Source organism: Lipotes vexillifer, unplaced genomic scaffold, assembly GCF_000442215.2.
Source record: "Lipotes vexillifer unplaced genomic scaffold, Lipotes_vexillifer_v1.1 scaffold205, whole genome shotgun sequence".
NCBI lineage: Eukaryota > Metazoa > Chordata > Mammalia > Artiodactyla > Lipotidae > Lipotes > Lipotes vexillifer.
The window spans coordinates 1,572,071-1,594,432 of record NW_006781396.1 but is presented as its reverse complement, the minus strand read 5'-3'; the positions used below and the strand labels follow the sequence as shown (position 1 = coordinate 1,594,432).

Sequence of the window (22,362 nt, the reverse complement as noted above, 5' to 3'; positions counted from 1 at the left end):
ACAAAAAAAAAAAAAAAAAAAAAAAAAAAAAGGGTAAAATGGCAAATTTTATATATGTTTTATCTCAATGAAAAATAAATGAATAAAAAGCCCTGTTTATCCCCGGAGAGACTCCTTGGCTCCAGGACGGGGCCTCTAAACTGATCTCACGTGTACAATTCACGGGGAAAAATCTTGGGGCAGGAACTAGGGAAATGTGAATCCTTGTCCAACATTTAAATTTTTTTAAACTTTTGAAATTACAAAAACATTTAAAAGTTAAAAAAAATTCAAAAGTTTCTTCCTCCCCCTCTACCCAGGCCCCCTCCAAAGACATAATCACTGTCAGCAGTTTTTTTGTGTATAGTCTAGATATATTCCCCGCATGTAGAGCATACATGGGATCACAGGACAATTGCTTTTCCCACTTAGCACAGCTTAGACACCTCTCTGTATTGGCACAGAGATCTACCTCATTCTGCCTAGGGCTTTATCATGTGGCTCACCCAAAATTTATTGAAATAGTCCCCTACTGGTGTGCATGTAGGTTTCTTCCATTTTCAACATAACTAATAAAGTAGCAATGGACTTCTTGTGTAGGCATCTTTGCTCACTTGGGCAAGTACATCCGTACATAAAACCCTAGTAGTGAAAGTGCTGAGCCAAAGAGTAAGTGTATTTTCTTTTAGGCTATTGCTAAATTGTCCTCTAAAAAAAAACTTGTCCTGCTTCACGATCCCATCAACAGCATGGGAGGTTTGATTTATTTCAGTCCATCTACTGACTCCAGGAGTTTGGCTGGGAACAGACGTGCCCTCAGAACCACAACCAGTGTAAACGCATTTCCTTCCCAATTTTAGCCCTTCCCTCTGACAGAAAAACCATGGGCTGGGATACCTTGTCACAGGGTCAGCTTGGCTCCAGGGAGCTTTGGGGAGGTGAACGGGCTCAGTGTTGCCTTTGCACTACTTATTTGGGAATAAAGGCTGTTTTTATCTCATTGGATTGCTGAACAACCTGACGGTGTAAACAAGCTTTCAGGGAGTTTGTTCAGACCTCAGAAGAGAACAAGCTGTTTTCAGGCGCTTTAGAAGTACCCGCTGGTACAGGAACAGCTGCTGTGCTGTTACAAAGCAAGCTCGACTCCACATTAAAGCAGGTTCCCCGCAGATCTTAGCGAGGCTGCACTTTGAGACTATTGAAAGCTAAATGTTCTATAATTCAGACATTTGAGTATCTCTAAACCCCGTCACAGGACCTTATTATGGGCACTGAGAAACCAGCTGCACAGCGCTCTTCTCTGGCCGTCGGAGCAGGTCTCCTGAAGGCTGGAACTAGGCAGCATTCGGTGTCGCCAGTCAGTGATCACCGAGTCCAGCTCCCTGTTGGCTGTGGGTGGCTTGGCCCAGCCTCTACCTGACTCCTGTCCCCAAGCAAAGACTCCCTCTCTTCGGCCCCTCTAGGGGATCAGGGCTTGGTTTCCTTACAGCCTGGCCTGGGAGTTGAGGCTAGGGCCGGGGGGCAGGGTTTGGGGAGAGTTCTGTGGGCCAGTTGCCCTCCGACACCATGGGCTCCTCTGCAGAGCACAGCCTCTCCACAGCTCCCCAGCCCTCCCACTACGTGTGGCCAGTACCTGGGGGTGAGGTTGGGGGGCTCCTGCTCTGTAGCCATCCAGAGCCAGACTCATGCTTAGAAGGTGATCAGGCACCGGCAGAGGCACCCGCCTAGCGAGCAGCAAGCAGCGTGCCAGGCCCTTACACAGCGGGGTGGGATGGGAGGGGCCCAGCCTGCTCAGCGAGTCCTTGCCCAGGGCCTGCCAGTAGTACCCCGAGGGTGTTTATGGAAGAGGGGGGAGTTCAGTAGAGCTGCCCGTTTCCAGGGACGGGGCTGGATGAAAGCAAACCATACCTCCTGCTGTGTTGGGGGGGTGGGGTGGGGAGGTTGCCTCTCAGGGAGATGGGCTGCCCAGCCCCCTTCCCCAGGTTCAGTGAAAAACCACAGCCCCCCAGCAGCTCGGGGCTCCTGGGCTCCTTGGGTACCACCTTCCTCAGCCCCACTCCTCTCATCCCCTCCCCTGCCACCTCAAGCTGCTGTGAGCATTCAGAGGATTTCATAGACCAACTACCCTCCTCCACCCCAGAGATAACGCTAGGAGACGGGCTGCAGTCAGAGAAGGGAAACTCAAAGAGCTTCTTGGCTGGAAGCATCATTAACTGATCAGGTACCAAGGCTGGCTGGGGGGGCACCTGTCTTACAGCAGGGACTGGGATCTTTCCAAAGGCAAGTGGCAGTGGAGGGCAGTACCCAGCGGTCAGCCCTGGGGCCTACTAAGCACATGGGTCACCAGGCAAATGTTTCGAACTGTTGGAAAACAGGATATGTGTCCGCTGTCAGCTGCCATCTACTTGCCATCCTGCCTTGGCACAGGAGAATGGATGAGATGACTTGGGAAGCCAGGCCTAGAATTCCACATTCGAAGTAATAGCCAACACATACACAGCACTTACTCCGTGCCAGGCGTGGTTCTTAGCGCTTTCTTTACACAGAGTACCTCATTTTAGCCTCATAACAACCTGGAAAGTACGATTATAACTGTTATCTCCATTTTACAGATGAGAAAACTAAGGCTAAGGGAGGTTAAGCAGCTTGGCTGATTTCAGGATCTGTGCTCTTACCCACTTTACCACACTGCCTTTCACTAGAATGGACTCAGGTTGCAACTGTGGCCGACACAGTACTTAATTTTTAATTAATTAGTTGCCAACATTTTAAAATTCAGGGAGTTCAAGTAGAATCTGGACTTCTGACTTTGCTTGAAAATTCAGTGGCTCTGGCAACCCTGGTCCCCCTTCCTGGCATGTGGCGGTTGGAACTGCAAGTACAAGACTGGCAGCTGGGTGCTCACCACAGTCTCTACCCCTCCCTACTGTCCCACCCACCAGCTCCCTGGCCCGGCGGGCATTTCGTTTTTGAGCCCTGACTCAGCACCTTAGATGACACAGGGGGCCTCCCTGTTAGTTGGAAAGGGACACGCTTGCTCACGTTGATCAGTGGACACACGATACCCGGAGAACGGAAGCACTGTCCGAAGCCCGCACACCCCACCCAAAAGCATAGCCGCCTTTCTCTTCATCTGAGACCACTTCCGCCTTAGTGCCAAAACTCCACCACAGCTGTAGTCTGCAGAACTCCAGAACCAAGGGCCTGGAAGGGGATCGAAAGGGGACTCCAGAGATCACTGACGCTATCCCCCTGCCCTTGACGCCGAGACAGAAGCAAACACGTCCCCTTTGGCCTTTAGCCAGTTCCCTGTAGACAGTAGTTCAGGGAAGCAGGGACCAGAGTGAGGCTGCACATCCCGCGAACTGGAGAGGAGGAAAATGTCAAAACCTGAGAGCAGAGGTGCCCAGCAAAGGAAGCCTGACCCTTAACAGTCAAGTTCAAGGTTCTGCCTCACTCTTGGGCTCTCCTCAGCCAGACTCCTGGGATTTCCCAGGTGACTCCTGTTCCCTTAATTCCAGCAGCTGCTTCTCTAGAGTCTAGATCAAGAAAAACGACCCAGGTCTGCACTCCCTCTCCATTTCACGCCTGGTTTCTCTAGCACCATCCCCTCTGGCATCTCTTGTCTCTGTCTCCAAGACTTAACTCATACAGCTAATTTTCAGAAAACGAGTGTTGACAGAGGGGAACAGGGTTTGCACACCGAGAATCAGGCACTCTGGCTTCTCCTCTTGGCTCTGGGAGACTGGGACCAAGTCCCTTCACCTGTGTGAACCCCGGTTTCTCCATCTGTGAAATGGTGGCTGTGGCGGAGGTGTTTCTGTGGGAGCAGAAGTGGGACTAGGAGGTTGCTCAGAGTGGAAGGGGCGATGGGGAAGTAAACACTCAGCGACCCCACCACGTGAGGCTCACCCTGTCCTGTGCACAGCACACGTGTGCGCACACAGTCATGAGGCTGCTGCATGGGAAGGGAGGGGCTGCTCGGGGTGGGGGGCCCCCTTTCCACCCTCCCCAGGGAGCTGCCAGTGGAGGAAGTGAGGAAGGGCAGCGGCCTGGTGCCGAGGCCACACACGAGCTCTGCGGTGTGCAGGAAGAGGGGCTTGTTCTTGGTTCCATGTGGGTCTAACTCAGACCCAACCGTGCGTTCTAATTTTGTTCCTGGCTGGTCCATTTGTTGCTTCAAAAAAAATGAGTAGTTCGAATAGAAAGTCACCACAGCCTTTGAGTGGGGGCTTGGCCGGGGCTGTAGCTGAGCTGTTCCCACTCCTGGCTTCAGTTTTGGTGCATGTCCTCCTGAAGGGCAGGGAGGAGGCCTGCACTTTTGTGTCTCCAGGGCCTAGGCCGGGGCTGGTCCACACTGGATGCCCGATAAATACTAACAGAGAGAAGGCTGCGGAAGCCTAGACCCCTCCTCTCAGAAGAGGGGGGGTGTCCCTAAGATGTCCCCCCTTTGCCTGCTGTCTCCAAGCTGCTGGGCATTCTCGCCTGGCCTCCTAGTGCCCGGGCACCTCTTTTTTTTTTTTTTTTTTTTTTTTTTAATTTAATTTATTTATTTTTGGCTGCATCGGGTCTTCGTTGCTGTGCGCGGGCTTTCTCTAGTTGTGGTGAGCAGGGGCAGCTCTTCGTTGCGGTGCGTGGGTTTATTGCGGTGGCTTCTCTTGTTTCGGAGCATGGGCCCTAGGCATGCAGGCTTCAGTAGTTGTGGCTCGCGGGCTCTAGAGCGCAGGCTCAGTAGTTGTGGCACACGGGCTTAGTTGCTCTGCGGCACGTGGGATCTTCCTGGACCAGGGATCAAACCCATGTCCCCTGCATTGGCAGGCGGATTCTCAACCACTGCGCCACCAGGGAAGCCCCGGGCACCTCTTGAAGCAGTGCCCCCATCCCCTGTAGGGCACCTCTGGGCACATACCAGGGGGCTGACTGACACCCACCACACTGTGTGTCCAGCCTCCTACCCTGACGTGGGAAAAAGGTGATGTGAGCACAGTCCTAGCTGCACTTCCCTTGCCATCTGTGTGAATTGAGGCAGTTATGTCACCTCTCTGGGCCTCCATGTAGGTAAAGTGAAGTTGGTGACACCTATTTCACAGGGTTCTGATAAGAAGCCACTGAGATACCAGTACTTGGAAGGACTTAGCACAGTCCTGGCACATAGTAGGAGCTCAGTACTTGGAAGGACTTAGCACAGTCCTGGCACATAGTAGGAGCTCAGTACTTGGAAGGACTTAGCACAGTCCTGGCACATAGTAGGAGCTCTAGAAAAGGTAGTTCTGTTCCCCTTCCTGAGCCTCTCCTTCCTCCCTCCCCACACAGAACAAGGAGATTTTAAATAGTTGAGTCCAAGCCAGGAGGACCCCCACCACAGCGCTCCAACCTCTGCCTGTGGCAGAGGGCTAGTGGGCAGGAGCCGTGCCCACTGAAAACAAGCTCGGCAGCCTGTGGCACCCAGTACCTGTCGCGAGGGCACTTGGCCAAAGGTCACTGCCAGGGCACAGCCCCACTCAGAGAGTCAGGAGCTGGGACTCCAGGAGCCACCTTCCTCAGGCTTTGGGCCTTGGAAGGGGCATGGGCTTCTGGGGGCTGCAGCCCAGTGGCTCAGGTGAAGGAGGAAACAAAAGGGAGAGGCAGCAGCAAAGGAGGAGGAACGGGGGTTCCGTGGGCTTGGGGTGATGAGGTCAGAGTTCAGAATGAGGTCTGGGTCCAGGATGAGGACAGAGGAGAACAGAGAACCCAGAAGAGCCAAGAAGGCGGTTCCTTACTTTCACTCTCCTTGGAGGAGGGTGGGTACACAGTGCACTTGGATGGTGCCTCTTCACCTGTGGGAGCAGAGGGAAGGCTCATCAGGTGGGTGTCAGACCCAGGAGGCCAGGAAGACTTGTCCAGGCTGGCATGCCCCCCCTCCTGTCACAGGTACTCAGGCTAGTGTCCCCTTGGCAACATTGGTCCAGCTGTGCACACGCACGCACGCACACACACACACACACACACACACGCACACACGGAGGCATATTTTCACTGCACAGCCAGGCATGCCCTGCACATTGTCATGACACATGACACCCTCAGGGCCATGTCGGTACCTGCCCACACCCACACCTCTATCTAGTCTAACGCCCCTTGCCTTCTCTCACCTAGACACACACACACACACACACACACACACACACACTCTCTCTCTCTCTCTCTCTCTCTCTCTCTCTCTCTCTCTCTCTCTCTCTCTCTCTCTCTCTCTCTCTCTCCTAACTCACACCCCAGGTGTGTGAGCCATGGTACTGTGGTGAGCAGTCATGCTCACCATGGAGTCCAGCCCAAGTTCATACACCCTCTCCCATTAAAAAGTCCCACTGTCATAAACAGAGCCACGTACGCCCTTCCGTCCATCACACCCAGCTACCCAGAGAGATGCGCACACAGCTCCACACACCGTGCCACCCCTGTAGTGCCAGCACCACCCATACAGAATCACACAGCCTCCGGCACGGTGTCGCACCATCAGATGCACAGCGCCACCCCACAGCCACGCTGTCCTCCTCTCTGCTCCCCCGCCCAGACAAGCACAGGCACCATCCCCAGCGTGACGCCCCCACCCCAGCTGTCCCACAGAGGCAGCCCTCACCTCTCTGCACCTGCAGCTCCATGGCTCCGTAGAGCCGCTGCTCCGAGTGGCGGTGCCTGATCTCCACCACCAGGCAGCAGTAGAGGCCGCCGTCCAGCAGGGTCAGGTTGCGCATGGTGATGGTGAAGTTGCCGTGGTGGTCAGAGGCTGACTCCAGCCCGTGGCGCTGGGCCACATACTGGCTGGAGTTGGCCTGGTGGCTGCCGTGGTGCAGGTGAAGGTCCTGGAATGTGAGGTTGCGGATGGGCCGGCGCTCCGAGCAGGCCTGCACCTCACCCCGTGAGCTGCGGTACCAGGTCTTGTAGAAGGTCACGTCGTGCCCTTTGGCCAGGGGGCCCAAGAGTCTGCAGGTGAGAGTGACGTTCTGTCCCTCGGGACACACATACAGGGAATACGGCGTGGCGACCTTGAATGCTGCCACCAGACCTGCTCAGAGAGACGAGAGCCTGTCACCCGCCTGAGCCGGCGCCACTCCCAGCGCCCCCAGAGTAGGGAAGAACCCTGGTCTGGGGCTTCAAAGATGCGGGTTCCCCAGCCACAAGCTCGCGGCAAGTCAGCTGACCTCCCCAAGCCTCAGCTGCTTCTTTAGTTCATGAACCCGGCTCCGCCCCAGGCTGTGTGGCAGGAGCCACAGGAGCTTCTCCAGGTGCAGCTGGATGAGGCATAGGAGAGACTCCAGGCAGGCAGCAGACGGGGCCCGGCCAGCGCGTGTCCCTCTCCCAGGGGGCACATGTGCTGCAGCCCCGGCTGCCATCCCCCTACTGCAGGCACCATGGCTCTGCCCACACCTGGCCCCTGGCACTTCCAGCTTCCATGCCCAGTGCCGTCGGGTGGGAAGCAGGGTGAGGAGGGGAAGGCTGTTTGGGAAAAGCAGCGCTTGGCCCTTGGCTGCCCCTCTGGGGGCCAGCGGCTCCTGGGGCTGGCCTTGCCTTCACGTCTCCTCATCCGTGAGCACTAACAGAGCATCTACCTGCGTGAGGCCTGTGCCAGGTGCTACCTCTCACCTGGATGTGGCCTCTCCAGGGGCTTATGGCCTAGCTGGGTAGACAAGTCCTGCCTCTTGACAAAATAATCCCATAGGCTAAAGGGCAAACCCGTACCAGCCTTCAGGGGACTTGGAGAAAAGAGGACACGACCTTCCTGGGGATGGTCAGGAGACTTCTTAAAGGAAGGAGGGTCTTTGGGGTAGATGGACAAAGAGGATTCCAGCAAGTGGAAGGTGGTAGGGAAGCAGGAAAACCCAAGGTGTCTAAGGGTCAAGGACAGGCAACGCAGAAAAGGTCATCTCATCCAGGCACCGGCCTGCCACCCAGTCTTCTTAGAAATATTTTCTAGTTCATCTTGTTTTCAAGAAGCAAATGAAGCCATGCCCTGGTCCTCTTTATCCTACCCCAGCCTCCCAGCATTTAACCAGGTTCACCCCCCAGAGCACTGGCCCTTCAAAACAGAAAATTCTGTCTAGCTATGAGCCTCAGTTCCCTCATGTGTGCAATGAGGAAAATACTAGCTACAAGAGGCTTGTGAGAGGACAGAATGACGAAAAGAGGAGAACGCGAGATGTGAGCTCTCGTGCCCCCTGCAGACGTGGGCGGGATTAGCTATAGTTATTAGACATTAGTGATATTTTGATTTTAATTGGCTACAATCAGGGGCTGTTGTGGGCAGACAGGGAAGGAGGACCCTGTAAATATGTATAGGATCAAAATGGATATGTCCTGGGCTTCCCTGGTGGCGCAGTGGTTGAGAGTCCGCCTGCCGATGCAGGGGACGTGGGTTCGTGCCCCGGTCCGGGAAGATCCCACATGCCGCGGAGCGGCTGGGCCCGTGAGCCATGGCCGCTGGGCCTGCGCGTCCGGAGCCTGTGCTCCGCAGCGGGAGAGGCCACAGCAGTGAGAGGCCCGCGCACCATAAAAAAAAAAAAAAAAAAAAAAAAAAAAAAAAAAATGGATATGTCCTTTCCATGGCCGTTGCCTGAAGCCAAGGTAACAACACGACTTCTTCCTCCCTATTTTACAGCCCATCCCCCTCTCCCCTCACCTGGCAGAGCTGAAAGCCTGGCCCAGTCAGGAGAAAGGCAGCCTGGTGTAGCTTTGGAATTAGCCCACCCTGCATTGGAGTCCAACAGCTGAGAGTTACGTAGACCCTGAGCCTCAGACTCCTCACTAGAAAACATAGAAGTGAAACAGCTACCTGCCAGAGTTGAGGCAGAATTACAGATAATTTACATGACATGCTCTGAAGGTTGGTGCTTGATACCTGGGAAAGATAGGTCTCTAACTCATTTCTGCAATTCAAGAGACGTTAGGACATTAAGAGTGAAAACCATTCTGCACAACAGAATGGAGAGGCCAGATTCAGATTCTTTCCCACTAAGGTGTTGAATGACTGGTAACAGCTGTGGTCCAATCTTGGCGTGCCTGCATATTTAAAGCACAGTGTGAGGAGGCAGCAAAGCCAAGGCCCCAAAGAATATGTCTGCGAGGGTGGAGTTTTAAGCCCCAGAAGGTAAAAAGGACAGACACACACCAGAGCCTCCCACTTACAGCACCCACATGTGAGAGGGAGCCATGTCTGGGAGCCCCAGATTTTTGGAAAGTCATTGCCAAGGTAAGCAGGGATTTCAGAACTTCTTTAGCGAGATGCTGATCTCCCTTTCCAGCAGAAATATAGAAGCCCAGAAAGGGAAAGTGGTTTGCCTGACGTTCCAGAGGGTATAAACTCAGAAGCTAGAGTATGGGGGCTTCAGGGAAAGCAGGATCTAGTTAGAACTAGAAGAAGGAATAGCATGGGCACGTCTAACAACCCAGTAAGGCAGGTGTTCTTTTCCTTCCTGTTTCACCAATAAGGAAACAGAGGCACAGAGATGTTAAGTAACTCACCGAAGTTCACATAGCAAATAAGTAGTAGAGTCAAAATTAAACTCAGGCACTTAGACTCTGTACTGAAAGAAAAAATGGCAGAAACTGGCAGCCCACCGGCCATACTCAGCCTTCAAACATATGTCATTTGACCCTCAAAGTATTTTACTCTTTTTTTTTTTTTTTTTTTTTTTGGGATCCCCAAAATTTAAAGGGGGGGAATTTTTTTTTTTTTTTTTTTTTTTTTTTTTTTTTTTTTGCGGTACGTGGGCCTCTCACCGTTTTTTTTTTTTGCGATACGCGGGCCTCTCACTGTTGTGGCCTCTCCTGTTGCGGAGCACGGGCTCCGGACGCGCAGGCCCAGCGGCCATGGCTCACGGGCCCAGCCGCTCCGCGGCATGTGGGATCTTCCCAGACCGGGGCACGAACCCGTGTCCCCTGCATCGGCAGGCGGACTCTCAACCACTGCGCCACCAGGGAAGCCCAAGAGCGGGAATTTGATATGAAAATTCCGACTTGCAGCTTCTCTTTGAGAGTCGGTAAATTAACAGTAAAGCAGCTCTCCTATGAGGCAGCCGTCCGCTGGATCTGAGCAGCAGCCTCCTTATTAGATGGGACACTGGTGTTCTAGCTGCTGCGGTCCCTCCTACTTACTCCCTAACTTCCCACCTGGCCTGCCTCATTCCCTCACCATAAATGTCCCGTGGGCATCTGAGTTTCTGATCCATGAGTGTGGCTCCTTGGTGTAACCAGGGAGGGATTCTACTCCCCAAGCCCACTGTTCTACAGTTGAAACCCTCAGGCTCAGAGAGGAAATGATCCACCCAAGGTCCCCGGTGGAAGCCTGACTGCCAAATTTTGGCTGTGCCAGTAAATGGAAGTGGGGAGTAGCTACAGAAGGGATCCTCTAAGGGAGAATAAAAACCCACCCAGAGAGTGGACCCTGGGTTATGTCTGCCCTCTACTCCCCCCTTTCCCCAGCAGGCCACAGGGCAGCTCCCAGCAGCATCTCTCCCAGCTGGTAACTGGTTTCCCCTTTTCCCAACATTATCTTCAGCCCCAGAACTATCGCCAAGGGTGAGAGCTGAATCCAGATCCAGCAGCATTTGCAGGATCACACACACCTTGGGGGCCACGGGGAAGCTGGCTCAGTAGAGGCCAGGGCCGCAGGTCTGGGGTGGGCAGAGGCAGACGCAAGAAGTGGAGCACAGAGCTGAGCAGGGCGGGGAACGCTGAGTGGACAGAGGTGTGGATGGGTTGGGGCCAAGATGTGGCAAGACTGAGGCTAGCTTGTGGGCGGGGTAGGTGTGGGCAGGACGGGAGCAAGCAGCAGGGCCTCCAGGAGGGCACCAGCCCAGGGCCTGCAGCAGGACGTCAGGCCCAGAGCCCCCTGCGTCCAAGCAGTGGTGTTAATGACTGCAGAATTGCCCAGGAAGCGGTGGAGAGGGGATTTTCAGCCCAAGGAGCGATTTCGTTGAAGACCCACAGGGAGGACACACAGAACTGGGGTTCAGAGACAGAGTTGGGGAGGGGGCATTGCTCAATCCCTTACACCCCACACGCCCCAGAAGGACCTCTTCCGCTTTTAGAAAAAGGAGAAGCTACCCTGGGCTTTAGGTTTGGGCGTGGGTGAGAGTATTCAGTTTGAACAAAAGGGCCAGACAGGAGTGGGCCAGGCATCTACAGGTTTTGTCCTGGGGGAGAGAAAACATCTTGTTTGTGGTGTCTGAGACCGCAGCCAGCCGGGACAAGGCCCACGGGCAGCCTGTGGGAGTCCTTAGGAGGACTCTCAAGGGCACGGCGTTAGGAAAAACAGCGCACATGCCCCATGCCTTCCATGACTGCGCATGCGCATGTGTTATCAGGGGCTATAAATAGCCCAGCTGGAATTATAATTATTTGGCGGGAGGATGTTGCTTATTGTCAGGGGCAGATCCTTCTGGACACCTGGGGCATTGTCGGAGACTGGGGAGGAAGGCCCCTGGCTCCAGGGTGGCCGAGAGCATGTGGGACAGGAAAAGGCCCCCAGCCCTGGGCTGAGCCTGTGCCCATGTGGGAACCATCCATCATTGTGCTGTTCTTGGGGCCCTGCACCCCCCCCCCCCACCCAGCCCCCACCTGCTGCTGGGTAAGATGGCAGAAACACCTGGAGGAAGAATGCTGTGATCCTGGGAAATGTGAGGTCTCGGGATTAAAACTCTGGCCTGGGCAGGCAGATCCCTGGGCCCCGATCCCCACTTAGCCATGCCCTTACTGTGTGCCTTTGGGCAGGTCCCCTCCTTCTCTGGGCCTCCCTTTCTTCCTCCTATCTGGACAGACTCCCCACATTCCTAGGCCCCTTCCAGCTCTGAAACGCTGTGGCAGGTGAGAAGGGCTGTCTTAGGGCAGAGGAAGGAGGCAAGAATGGGTTACAAAGGTGATCACGGGCATTTATGAGCCCCTCTTACGTGTTAGGACTTGCTGAGCACTTTATACTCGTTTAAGTCTCATGACGCCCCTGATGTAGGTCTCATTATCCCCATTTTAAAGATGAGGAAATCAAATCGGAAGTCAAGCGATTTGCCCAAGGCCACACAGCCCCACGTGGCTGAACTGAGACCCACACCTTGGACAAGCCAGCACTACAGGCAGCAAGAGCCCTCCACCCCTCCAGCGGGCGGGGCTGACACCTCATCCTCCAGCTACTTAGCGAGTAAACTGACCTCCAGTTGACGTCTGTGCTCTCCACGCAGCCAGCCTTGCTCTGCCTCAGACCCAAACCGAAAACATCATTCTTTCATTCCACAAATATTTACTAAGGTCCCAACATGAGCCAGGCCCAAGGCAGAGAGGCCGTGGGGGTGCAGAGTTCCCTAAGGGACTTCCGTTCAGAATTTAGCCCTGCTTCTGCCACTTTCTAGCAGTGGGACCCTCTGCCACAGAGGGGCTCAGCCTCTTGTAAAAAGCTCCAGTGTAGGGGAAAGGAGTTCTTGCTCAGCTTCATCTCAGGATGCTAGTTTTCTGTGACCTCTTTCCGCCCATAAGCTTTCACCTCATGAAACCCGGTGGGTGTGCATGGGATGGGTGTGTGTGGGTGTAGACAGGCCTGTGTCTTTACCCTGACCCGCCATGAGCTTACTCCACAGTCGCCAAGGCAACACCCCAGCCTTTGGAGGTGGGTCCCTGTCTTGATTAGTCAGGCCTAGGAGGCCCCACCCAAAGAGCTGGACTCTGTCCAGCTGCTAGGGGCTGTAAGCAAACAGTGACTGATGGCCTGCCATTGCTGGCCCTGTGCTAGATGCAGAAGGTCAGGTCCTCGCCCTCAGAGGGGGCCCCAGACAGACATGGACCTCGTCCCCAGCTCCCTGCCAGACCCTGTCCTCCAGGACAGTCCATGCAGGGTATAAGGAAAGGCTAGGCTCTGTCTTTATCAAGATGGAGAGCACAGAGGGCAAGAGGCAAGGACTAATCAGGACTGGTCCTGATTCCAGTGCTAAGCTCCAGGAAGCACCTCCGGGACAAAGGGCTGAGGGCCCAGAGCCGGCAGGTCCGTCCATGGGGCTCCGTGGCCAGTGAGGACAAAGGGCATCTCAGATGTGTTTATTGATACCTGCTCCTGCAGGAAGTGTCCATTCACATTGGACCAAGGAGTCTGGGAAGGGGAAGCCAGGCTCTATCGGAGGAAGCGGCACTTCCAGCACATTGGGAAAGCATCAGTGCATCTGGGGCTGGAGGCTGTTGGCCAGCACACCTCCCCAGGGAGGGCCTGGGCGGTTGGCCAGAGCCGCACCAGTGGATGCATCTCTGGATGACTCGTTCCTCAGCTCTCCTAGGCCCTCCCTGAGGACACTGTATGTAGCCCAGACTACCAGCTCCAGCCAGCTACCCTCAAGATCCTGTGCTGTGAAGACTTCCTAAGGTTCAGATTCAAATCTCTTTGCGCCCTGCCCTCAGTGCAGGAGGCTCGGTGGTAATGGTATAGTAGCAGGCTCTTAACTCTGTGCCAGGCATCATTCTAATCACTTTTATATGGAGTCGCTTATTGAATCCTCTCTCCCTATAAGGTAGGTGCTATTATCGTCTCCACTTTACAGATGAGGAAACTGAAGCACAGAGAGGTTAAGTTACTGGCACAGAGTCTCATGAATAGCAAGTGGTGGTGCCAGGATTCGAACCCAGGTCGTCTCGCTCCAGAGGCCTGGGGTGTAGAAGTAACCAGCGATTGGCCAGAGGCCCCACCTTCTTCCTGCAGACGGACAGGCTGCCCTGGCCAATGAGGCTGCAGGCTCCCTCTCCCACTCTCTCCGTAGTTGTTGGGACAGCCCGTTGGCCCCAGCATGAGGAGAGGACCTAGCTAGAGCCACCATATTTATTTGGGGAAGGCAACGAGGGCTGGGAGAATTGGGGCCTGCAAGAAGCCCAGAAAGGCCTACTGACCCTGTCCTGGCCTCTTAGGATGAGCACTGTCATCTCTCCCTTCTTCCAGGAGAGCTGAACTGTCCCCTGCCCCCAGCCGCCACTCCTCACAGTGGTGAGTTTTCTTTTTCAATGGAGAGGGGCTGACGGCATCTACAGCATAGGTAGTTTTACTTTCAGTTTTACGGCATTAAATAACACTGAATCACATAGAGAGAAGGTTATTCCCTTTTCGATTCTCTTTCAGTCCTGATTACATCAAAGAGAAAGTCCCAGTTTGATGCCAGTGTGTCTTCAAAACATCTCTGTTATGTGCTAAGCTCTTCTTTTTTTTTTTTTTTTTTTCTTTTTCCTGCAAGGTACAGCAGGCTTGGAGCCTTCCCCAGGCTATAGTTTCCAACTAGAATTTACCTTATTTGGTTTTCCTATTATGTACTTCTATGATTTTGTTCTATTTATGGCAAGTGGCACTGGCTTTCCATTTATGGCAGTGGTACAAAGTTTCCTTTTAAAATCTATTTACTTAAGTCAAAGAATGAGTAGATTTAAAGAGGGTACATAGGATGATGGGCAGACACTGGAGAAATCCCCAAAGTGGTGAACAAATGGACTGAAGGTCAGGAAACACCATCATGGGATTACCCTTCCGAAGTGAGTGGTCAGCGTTGCCGAGACCCCGTTACCCAGCCTGCCCAGGGCTCAGATAAAGGCGGCGTGTGTGTTTGTGGTCCCACTGTAAGTGAACAGCAGAGACGGGGCTTGACCCCCGTTCCCCATGGGAAGTAAGATCCTATGTAGAAAGGTTAAGGGACTAGGTTGGCTCGGTCAGGAGCAGAGCAGCTTCATTACTGAGTTACTGATGGACACAATGGTGACCGTTGTCTTTCTCTCTGGGGACGGTCAGCCAAAGTAAACAGGCTGAATGTTAAGCTCAGTTGCAAGAAAGACCCCAACAAGACAAGCAAAGCCTGAGCCCGGCTTGCCTTGAAGTGGCAAAGTCCCCATCTCTGGAGAGCTTTAAGAGGGGAATCTGCAGGCACCTCCATGGGCGTTACAGACTGTAAGTGTGTAGAGATGCTACAGAGGGCTGGGCCCAGCACTTCCGACCTCCAGCATCCTAGAGAGTCCTGTCCCAGTGAAACCAGTCAATGCCTTCCCCTGCTCTGGGCGCTCTACCGGACCCTGCAGGAAGCAAGGAGCTAAGATGGTAAACCAATGGCGTGTGGCCTCCAAAAGCCAAGAGGCAGAATAATACTACACAGCCAGAGTTCACCAGGTGCCAGGCACTATGTTATGCCAGCCTCTGTGTTACGTGTGCACCGAATACTCACAGCAGCCCTCGGAGGGAGGTGCTGCCATCATCCCTATGGGAGAGATGATAGAACTTGCTCACGGATGCTGAGTAACTTGTGCAAAGTGACAGAGCAGTAAAGGACCATCTTGGGATTTGAACGGAGCTCTGATTGACTCCCCAAGCCAGACTGTTAAGTGACAGGGTTGAACAGGAAGCCCTGGCATGCAGGGCACACAACTCCAGGTCCCTTCCATTCTCACACAGGGTGGCATCAGGAAGGCCTTGGGCATGCCCGCACTGCTGCTAAGGGGATCCAAGGGTCCATCAGAAGCTTCACAGCAGCTCCCTGGTGAGGCCAGACTGCTCCTGGATGAACGGTTGGCTTAAAACCTGGCACCTCAAACTCAGTCTTTGGGGCTTGGTCAGTGCTGGTGAGGGGTCACTGCCAGTATACCCGATGGGCACCAAGGACCCCTTTCTTCCTCTCTTCTTTCCCTCTGTCTGCTTGGGCCTAAGACCCATATGTGTGTGCATATAGGGAGGTGGCCTTCCAGCGGTGTACCTCCCACCTGGGCCACCCTCTCCTACGGAGGTCAGGCCCCAGAGGGAACCTATGCCCTACCTGGGGGAAAGAGAGCAACCAGCCCAGCTCAGCAAGGGGCTCCCCAGTATTGCTGCGTACCCCTGGCATTGGGTAGAGGCTCCCTTACGCCCGTGGGCTGGCCTCAAGCCTGCTTCTCTCCACCTCAGGGCCTCTGGGCAGCAGACTGTGGATTTCCTAAGAGCCGATCATTGCTGTGTCAGAGGCTTGCACCACTGGGTTACTCAACAAGGCCCTGCAACCCTGCTTACCATACAGGGGAAGATGGGCTCTCACCTCCCCAGCCCCAGTGCGCCTCCATGGGCTCGTCCCAGAGTTTGGGACTCTTGGGTCAGCCTGTGAGGACACGGCACAGACAGTAACTTCCACAGGTCCTGGGAAGGCCAATAGGGGAAGAAGAGGCTCTGCCACCCTTGGGGTCTGCTGGGTCCTGGCTCCCTAGGTGCCTCTCTCCACCCATTTCAACCTGGGTCAGGCCCAGGAAAGGGGTATCTGCAACTTTTCCTAGGCTCCTGTGCGCCATTATCACCACCGCCATTCTCCATGGTGCTGGCCCAGCCCCAAGAGCTAGAGAACAAACAGGTCTGCACTAGCCACCTCCATCTCACCTTCCCAAAGCATCAAGACTTTGACAGTGAGCAATCCTGCCCAGGGCCAACCGGCACCTCAGCAGGCCGGTGAGCAGGTCTTTCCAACTCAGACACCCTCCGGACCATGCCCGCAACCAGGCCTCCCCATCTCTTATCCCCCTTCTTGCACACTGTACTGGGTAGCAGCACGCATATTCATTAGCACGCCCATATTACAGTTAGGAATACTGAGTCCCAGAGTAGGTCAAAACTAAGAGAATTCTCCTGACTCCTTTCAGTGGAAAGCTGCTTCAAACCCTAATTATCTCCTTGAGCTGGGCCCAGGGAGAGATGGAGTACCAAGCTGTTTAAGTAGCCAAGACCTCTGGGGGTGAAGCCTCCTGGCTGAAGAGACAATATGGAGTGAGGGGCTCTGAGCCTCTCTGCTACTGGCTCTGTGCAAGCTGGCTCTCTCTGCCCTAGTTCTCGGGAACTCAGTTTCCCAAACTGGGGCTGCTGAACAGAGAGCAGCTCAGCCAGAGGAGGACAGGGTAGGGGTAAGAAAACGGAAGGGCCCCTTGGGGTCACTTGGAAAGGATGGGGCAGGGCAGGTGGTCTGTAGTGGGTGGGATGCTGGCCGGTCCTGCCTGCCACCATCCACTGCTCCTTTGGGAAGCCCTGTCTGCCATGAGCCATGGCCTTGGTGCCGAGACTGCTCCCCCACCCGCTTTGGCTCTTCCTGGGGAGCATCCAGTTCAGGGCTTAGGCATCTCTGTCTGTGGGGTGTGGGCTCCCTCCTCCTTATAGGAGGCCCAGGCCAGCCTCCCAGCGCTGAGATACCATGCTGCCTGCAGGCTCCCCAGTTTCTGAGGCGTTTTCCAGGTTCTCTCAGAACCCTCCTCTTGCCCTTACCCTGTCTTCCCCTTCCTCCCCTTCTTCTGACTCACCCACTGGGTCCCTTGCCAAGCTCCCCACCTCCCTCCTGCCTCCCTCTGACTCCCTGCATGACTCACACTTTCCCTGAGCCTTCCCATGGAAAAAGTTTAAAGTTTAGTTCCATAGGCTGCCTGCCGGCCCCCTCTTCCCTCAAGATCCAGCTGCTTCAGTCCTGGACAGGCAAGAAGCAGGGGCCAGGCTGTGGGTACCGGGACCTTTGCCCCCCACTCAAGGAGCCCCTGTGTCCTGACCAGGATACCACCTAGAGTTGTGACAGTCTGGACTTCGGACGGGGAAAGTGACACCTCCCTGTGTATGGCTTCTGTGTCTGAGCTGAGGAAACTGAGGCCCGAAAGATGCTATAAGTTATCCAAGGACCTAGAAGGGGCTCACAGCCAAGCTGGGCAATGTCCCACATTCTCCCCAGTGCATGCCCTACACCAGTCCCTGAGCTGCAGCTTTGCTAGGATGCTGGGAATCAGCTGACCACTCAACTCTCAGCCGTCAGACCCTCAGGATAAGGACCAGAGGGCGCCCATATCCAGCTGTGGACCAGTGCCTGCACTGGCTAGTGCCCACCAAGGCTCAACCAAGAGTGTCACCAGGGTACGGGACACTGGCTGAGAGTATACAACTTCGGCGCCTCGTGAGATCCTGGGGTCCTGGGGTGGGGCAGGGAGATGCCACAGGTGTCAAAAGCCAGTGGCACCCACTAGAACACATTGGGCTGTCTCCACCGTGTTTATCTCCTGTTCTGCAGAAGGTACTCGTGCCTGGGCTCTCTGGGTCGGGAAGGGCTGGACAGGCAGCTGCTTGGGCAACTGTTGGCATACACGCGTGCCCACCACCCAGCCAGGGCACTTGGCAGAGAGCCGCCGCCCCTGCCAAGCCGTCCTAGTGGCCTCCCTGCCGCGGGCTGGGGTCACGGCAGGCTGAAGGGGGCTCCCAGGGCGCCCCCATCTGACCTGGGACACCCCCCCACACCCTGCCCCGCTGTGCTATCCCGTTGCTCCTCCCGAGCACCCAGGCTCCGCCGACCTTACCTCGGGAGGCAGCCAGGAAGAAGGCGAGGAGCACAGGCCCCCAGCGCCAGCTGCCAGCCCCCGGGACTGGGGGGACGCCCATGTCGCCGTCGGGCAGAGCTGCGTCTGGCGCAGCCGGGCCGGAGCGGAGCCCGGGGGCGCGCAGGGGGCACTCCTGGTTCGCAGGGAGCGGACGGGACGCGGCCGGCGGGGAAACCTCCGCGCGAGTGAGCGCAGAGCAAGTGAACGCGGCCGGCAGCCCGAGAGCCGCCCGCTCCCAGGGGCCACAGCGCCCCCGGGCGGCCAAGGCGGAAGCGCTGCCTCTCCAAGGGCCCCCGCGGGAGGGGCTTCCCGCTGACTCGCACCCGGCTGGCCTTGTAGGTGGGGGAGCCAGTCAGTATGCCAAGAGTCAGCGCCACTTGATCGCCCGTTTGAAGCCTTTTCTTCTCTCCCCCATTACTCTTTGCAGAGGATTAGTATTGTTGTAGAGCCTGAGAAGTTCATCTGCGTCTAACTTAGCGCGATACGTCATCATCATCATAGATTGTATCATCCCTCACCCACCAGCAGAGGCTTGTACCTGACGTCCTCCAGCCCAGCCCAGCCCAGGTCCTGGCACTCCCAGTAGTGGAATGACTGACTGACTGAATGAATGAATAGATGGATGGATGGATGGATGGATGAAATGTAACTTTTGTAAAGAGCTAGGTGAGTGAGTTGGGGCAGGCTTGACTGTAGATTCCAGAGACTGCAACACCCTTGTGCACACGCACACACATGTGTGGCAGGTGCAGGAGTACCCAGCAGGCTTGGCACACCCCTACACTAGGACACACATACGTGTGTGTGTGTGTAACATCAGGTAGTGTGTCCCGCAGAAAATCATCAGTACTCCTCTCACCCAGGCCCCAGCCTCTCTTACTCGCTGCACCCTAGATGTCTGCAGGATGCGCTCACACACACACACCCCTTCTAGTCCTCAGCTCTTGCACCCCACCCAGCACTGGCACTGCTGGCAATACCTCTCTCCTCTTTCAAGCCCTGGTCTCAGAGAGAAGGGGCTCCGTGGGGCAGCACTATTAGAGCCCCCCACTCTCAGCCCCTGCAGCCTGGACGATGGTTAAACCCACTTCCAGGAGTCTGGGAAAGTAGGAAATGTCAGTACCACCACCCCCATTGGTGAGGCTGGAATCCAGCCCTTTCCGGTAGGGCGGCACTCTTGCGCTCTTGCTGGCCAGAAGGGGCTCAGGAGGATGCAATGCTGGGCTCCTCGCCAGTGGTAGGTGCTCAGAGCTGTATCTTGTGTGCAGAGCCACAAGATGAACGCGGTGGCCTTCCTTGACAGTCATCTTTGCTCAAATATTTGGGGCCTCTGCCACCATTTTTAGTGGAAACTAATGCAAACACGTTATGGAAAAGATTGCGAAATTTATATGAGCTTTCAAAGATAACAGGAGGGATTTCAAAGGTATTTCATTCTTGAGACAAATGCTTCAGGCTCTGCCCCAACTCAGTGCAGGTTCCCTCTCCACTCCGGTGGGAAAGTTTGAGCACTGTAAAGCTAATGCATTTTCCCTCTCTGTGTGATTGTTATTTTTATGAAGATTCATTGAGACCCTAAGACCCAAAGGAATACCTCCCTGATGGAGGAGGGATTCAGACTGATGATGGCAGACCAGATCCTCGGAATGTCTGAGCCAGAAGGGATGTTAAAGAACAAGTCCCTTGCTAACAGAAGAGGTCCAGAAAGGACCTCTGTGACATGTCCAAGGTTACAGAGCCCCATCTCAAGGCTGTCAGGCCTACCTGCTTTGGAAACAGTTCCAGCAACCACCTAACATGCCCGCCCCCCCCCACCCCTCCCCCTGCCAAGATCTAGAGCTGCAGCTCAGGGGACTCATGCCCTCTGCAGGGGTAGTGACAGTCTTCTGTCCATCTGTCCATCCTTCCACAGGTGGTTCCAGAGCCAGCCAGACCCCAGAAAAGGTGCACACAAGTTGTCTACATCCAGCTTTTTGCACCACCTGCTTTCTGTTCCCTGCCCTTGGCAATGGCCTGGTCACATTCTCTCTACCCAGATGTTTTTGAAGTTGTTGTAACCTTATTATTTTACATTAGTCACTAATTACAGTTTGTATCAGTCAGGGTCCTGGCAGGAAACAGAAGCACACCCAGAAAGGGCTCAGCTGAAGAAAGTTTAATGGAGGGACTGTTTACAGAGGGCTGGTGAAGCACCCATAGACTAAAAACTGAAGGAAGCCATTACCACCCACGGGTGCAGAAGGGCAAGAAGAGGGCGTGAGGTGACTGGAGCCCAGTGAGGGCCAGAGGCGTGAAAGAGGGGCCACCCAGCAGGAGAAACACAGCCCCCGGCAGAACTGCAGTCAGGAAAGGAGGGAGTGAGGGAGAAATGCCCCCACCACCTCTCCTCCTGTCTTCTGCCGGGACCTCCCATTGGCCAAACCAACTGGAAGCCAGATGGCGAGGGAGCCCAGGTGAGGCAGTCCACGGAGGACATCCTCCCAGGTGGAGAAGCAGAGAAGCGAGGAGGGCAGCCGAGGGACACGGAATACCAGCACATGGCTGACTTCTTTCTTCCATTTATCTTCTCTGCTTGTGAAGTGCCACATCAACCATTTCTCAATGGTTCTTGAGTGCTGCTTGCTGAGTTTCGATTGGCTGAATATTACCTGTGGTCTGATTGGACCAAGCATCAGCCAAAAATGGCCAGTCACAGGAGAATATGGAGTGAGATTGTCCTCGCGGTGAAGTCATGCGCTGTGAGCTTTATTTTTCACGGCTCAACAAATTCTGCACGTGTAGTAGCCCCAAACCCAATGTCCTTCCTCTCAAAAACGCTGAAAATAGGCATTGCTTCCATTCACATGAACAATGGGTGAAGCTTAAACGGGTGGGCTGAGTACATCACGTTCTTGCTTTTTGTGATCTGGAAGGAGGCCCAGGGTCAGTAAGGCCCTGGCCCAGTCAAAGCTATGGGCTGGAGAATGAAACTGGGCCATTTGTAGAGATGTGGATGGACCTAGAGACTGTCATACAGAGTGAAGTAAGTCAGAAAGAGAAAAACAAATATCGTATATTAACGCATATATGTGGAACCAAGAAAAATGGTACAGATGCAGGATAGAAATAGAGACACGGATGTAGAGAACAAACGTATGGACACCAAGGGGGGAAAGTCGCGGAGGGGGGTGGTGTGATGAATTGGGAGATTGGGATTGACATATATATACTAATATGTATAAAATGGATAAGTAATAAGAACCTGCTGTATAAAAAATAAATAAAATTTTAAAAAAGCTATGGGCTGGAGGCAGTTACTGGAGTTCATCTCATATGCCGATTATAATCACCGGGTCAGTGTGCTAACAAGGATCCTGAGGTGGCATCTGGTCTCAGCAGTGCCGTGATTGATTAGTGATGTCATGGACAGTAAGAGTGGTGGTGCAAGTGCCATCTTGGACCTAAGCAGTTACCTAGCTTGGCTTTTGACAGAGCCTCTGTGATTTCCTCTCTCAGCCTGGGACTTCCCTCGCTCTCACCCTTCTCCCTTTCCCTCACCATGTTGGATCACACTGAGTAAGTGCAGCCTAGGAATACATCCAGCTGGCTCCACCTCAAACCCTCTAGCCAGCTGACCAAGGAACCTGATCGTGCTCTGCTCCATAGGCCACCACCCACGTGTATGTGACCATCGTGGACGAGAACGATAACGCGCCCGTGTTCCAGCAGCCCCACTACGAGATCTTACTGGATGAGGGCCCGGACACAATCAATGCCAGCCTCGTCACCATCCAGGCACTAGACCCGGATGAGGGGCCCAACGGCACAGTTACCTACGCCATCGTTGCCGGCAACATCATCGACACCTTTCACATCAACAGGCACACGGTCAGTGGCTGGTGGCGGGGTCCAGGAAGAGGGTCAGCTGGCCAAAGGGATTGGAGGGGAGCTCAGTGACACCATGGGGGTGGGAGCAGAGCAAAGATGGAGTCCGGGAAGAAACTGGGGGCGGGGGGGGGGGCAGCCAGAACGGGGGGATGAAAAGGTTGGGGGGGGCCTGGTTTAGGGGAC

At 54.7% G+C, this 22,362-nt stretch overlaps 2 protein-coding genes across 2 annotated transcripts in view; one reads left to right on the top strand and one right to left on the bottom strand.

The window, feature by feature from the left end:
* VSIR (V-set immunoregulatory receptor) overlaps positions 1-18,486 on the bottom strand; it is a 25,539-nt gene extending 7,053 nt beyond the window's left edge. Inside the window, exons 1-3 of the mRNA XM_007454688.1 lie at positions 18,292-18,486; positions 6,596-7,021; positions 5,739-5,795 (exon numbers count right to left, since the gene is read on the bottom strand). Of these exons, the coding sequence (XP_007454750.1) occupies positions 5,739-5,795; positions 6,596-7,021; positions 18,292-18,373 (565 nt within the window). The 5' untranslated portion in view covers positions 18,374-18,486. The remainder of the gene's footprint in view (positions 1-5,738; positions 5,796-6,595; positions 7,022-18,291) is intronic.
* Positions 1-22,362, top strand: part of CDH23 (cadherin related 23) — a 403,130-nt gene that overhangs the window by 346,232 nt on the left and 34,536 nt on the right. The window contains exon 38 of the mRNA XM_007454689.1: positions 21,958-22,179. Coding sequence (XP_007454751.1) covers positions 21,958-22,179 — 222 coding nt within the window. The remainder of the gene's footprint in view (positions 1-21,957; positions 22,180-22,362) is intronic.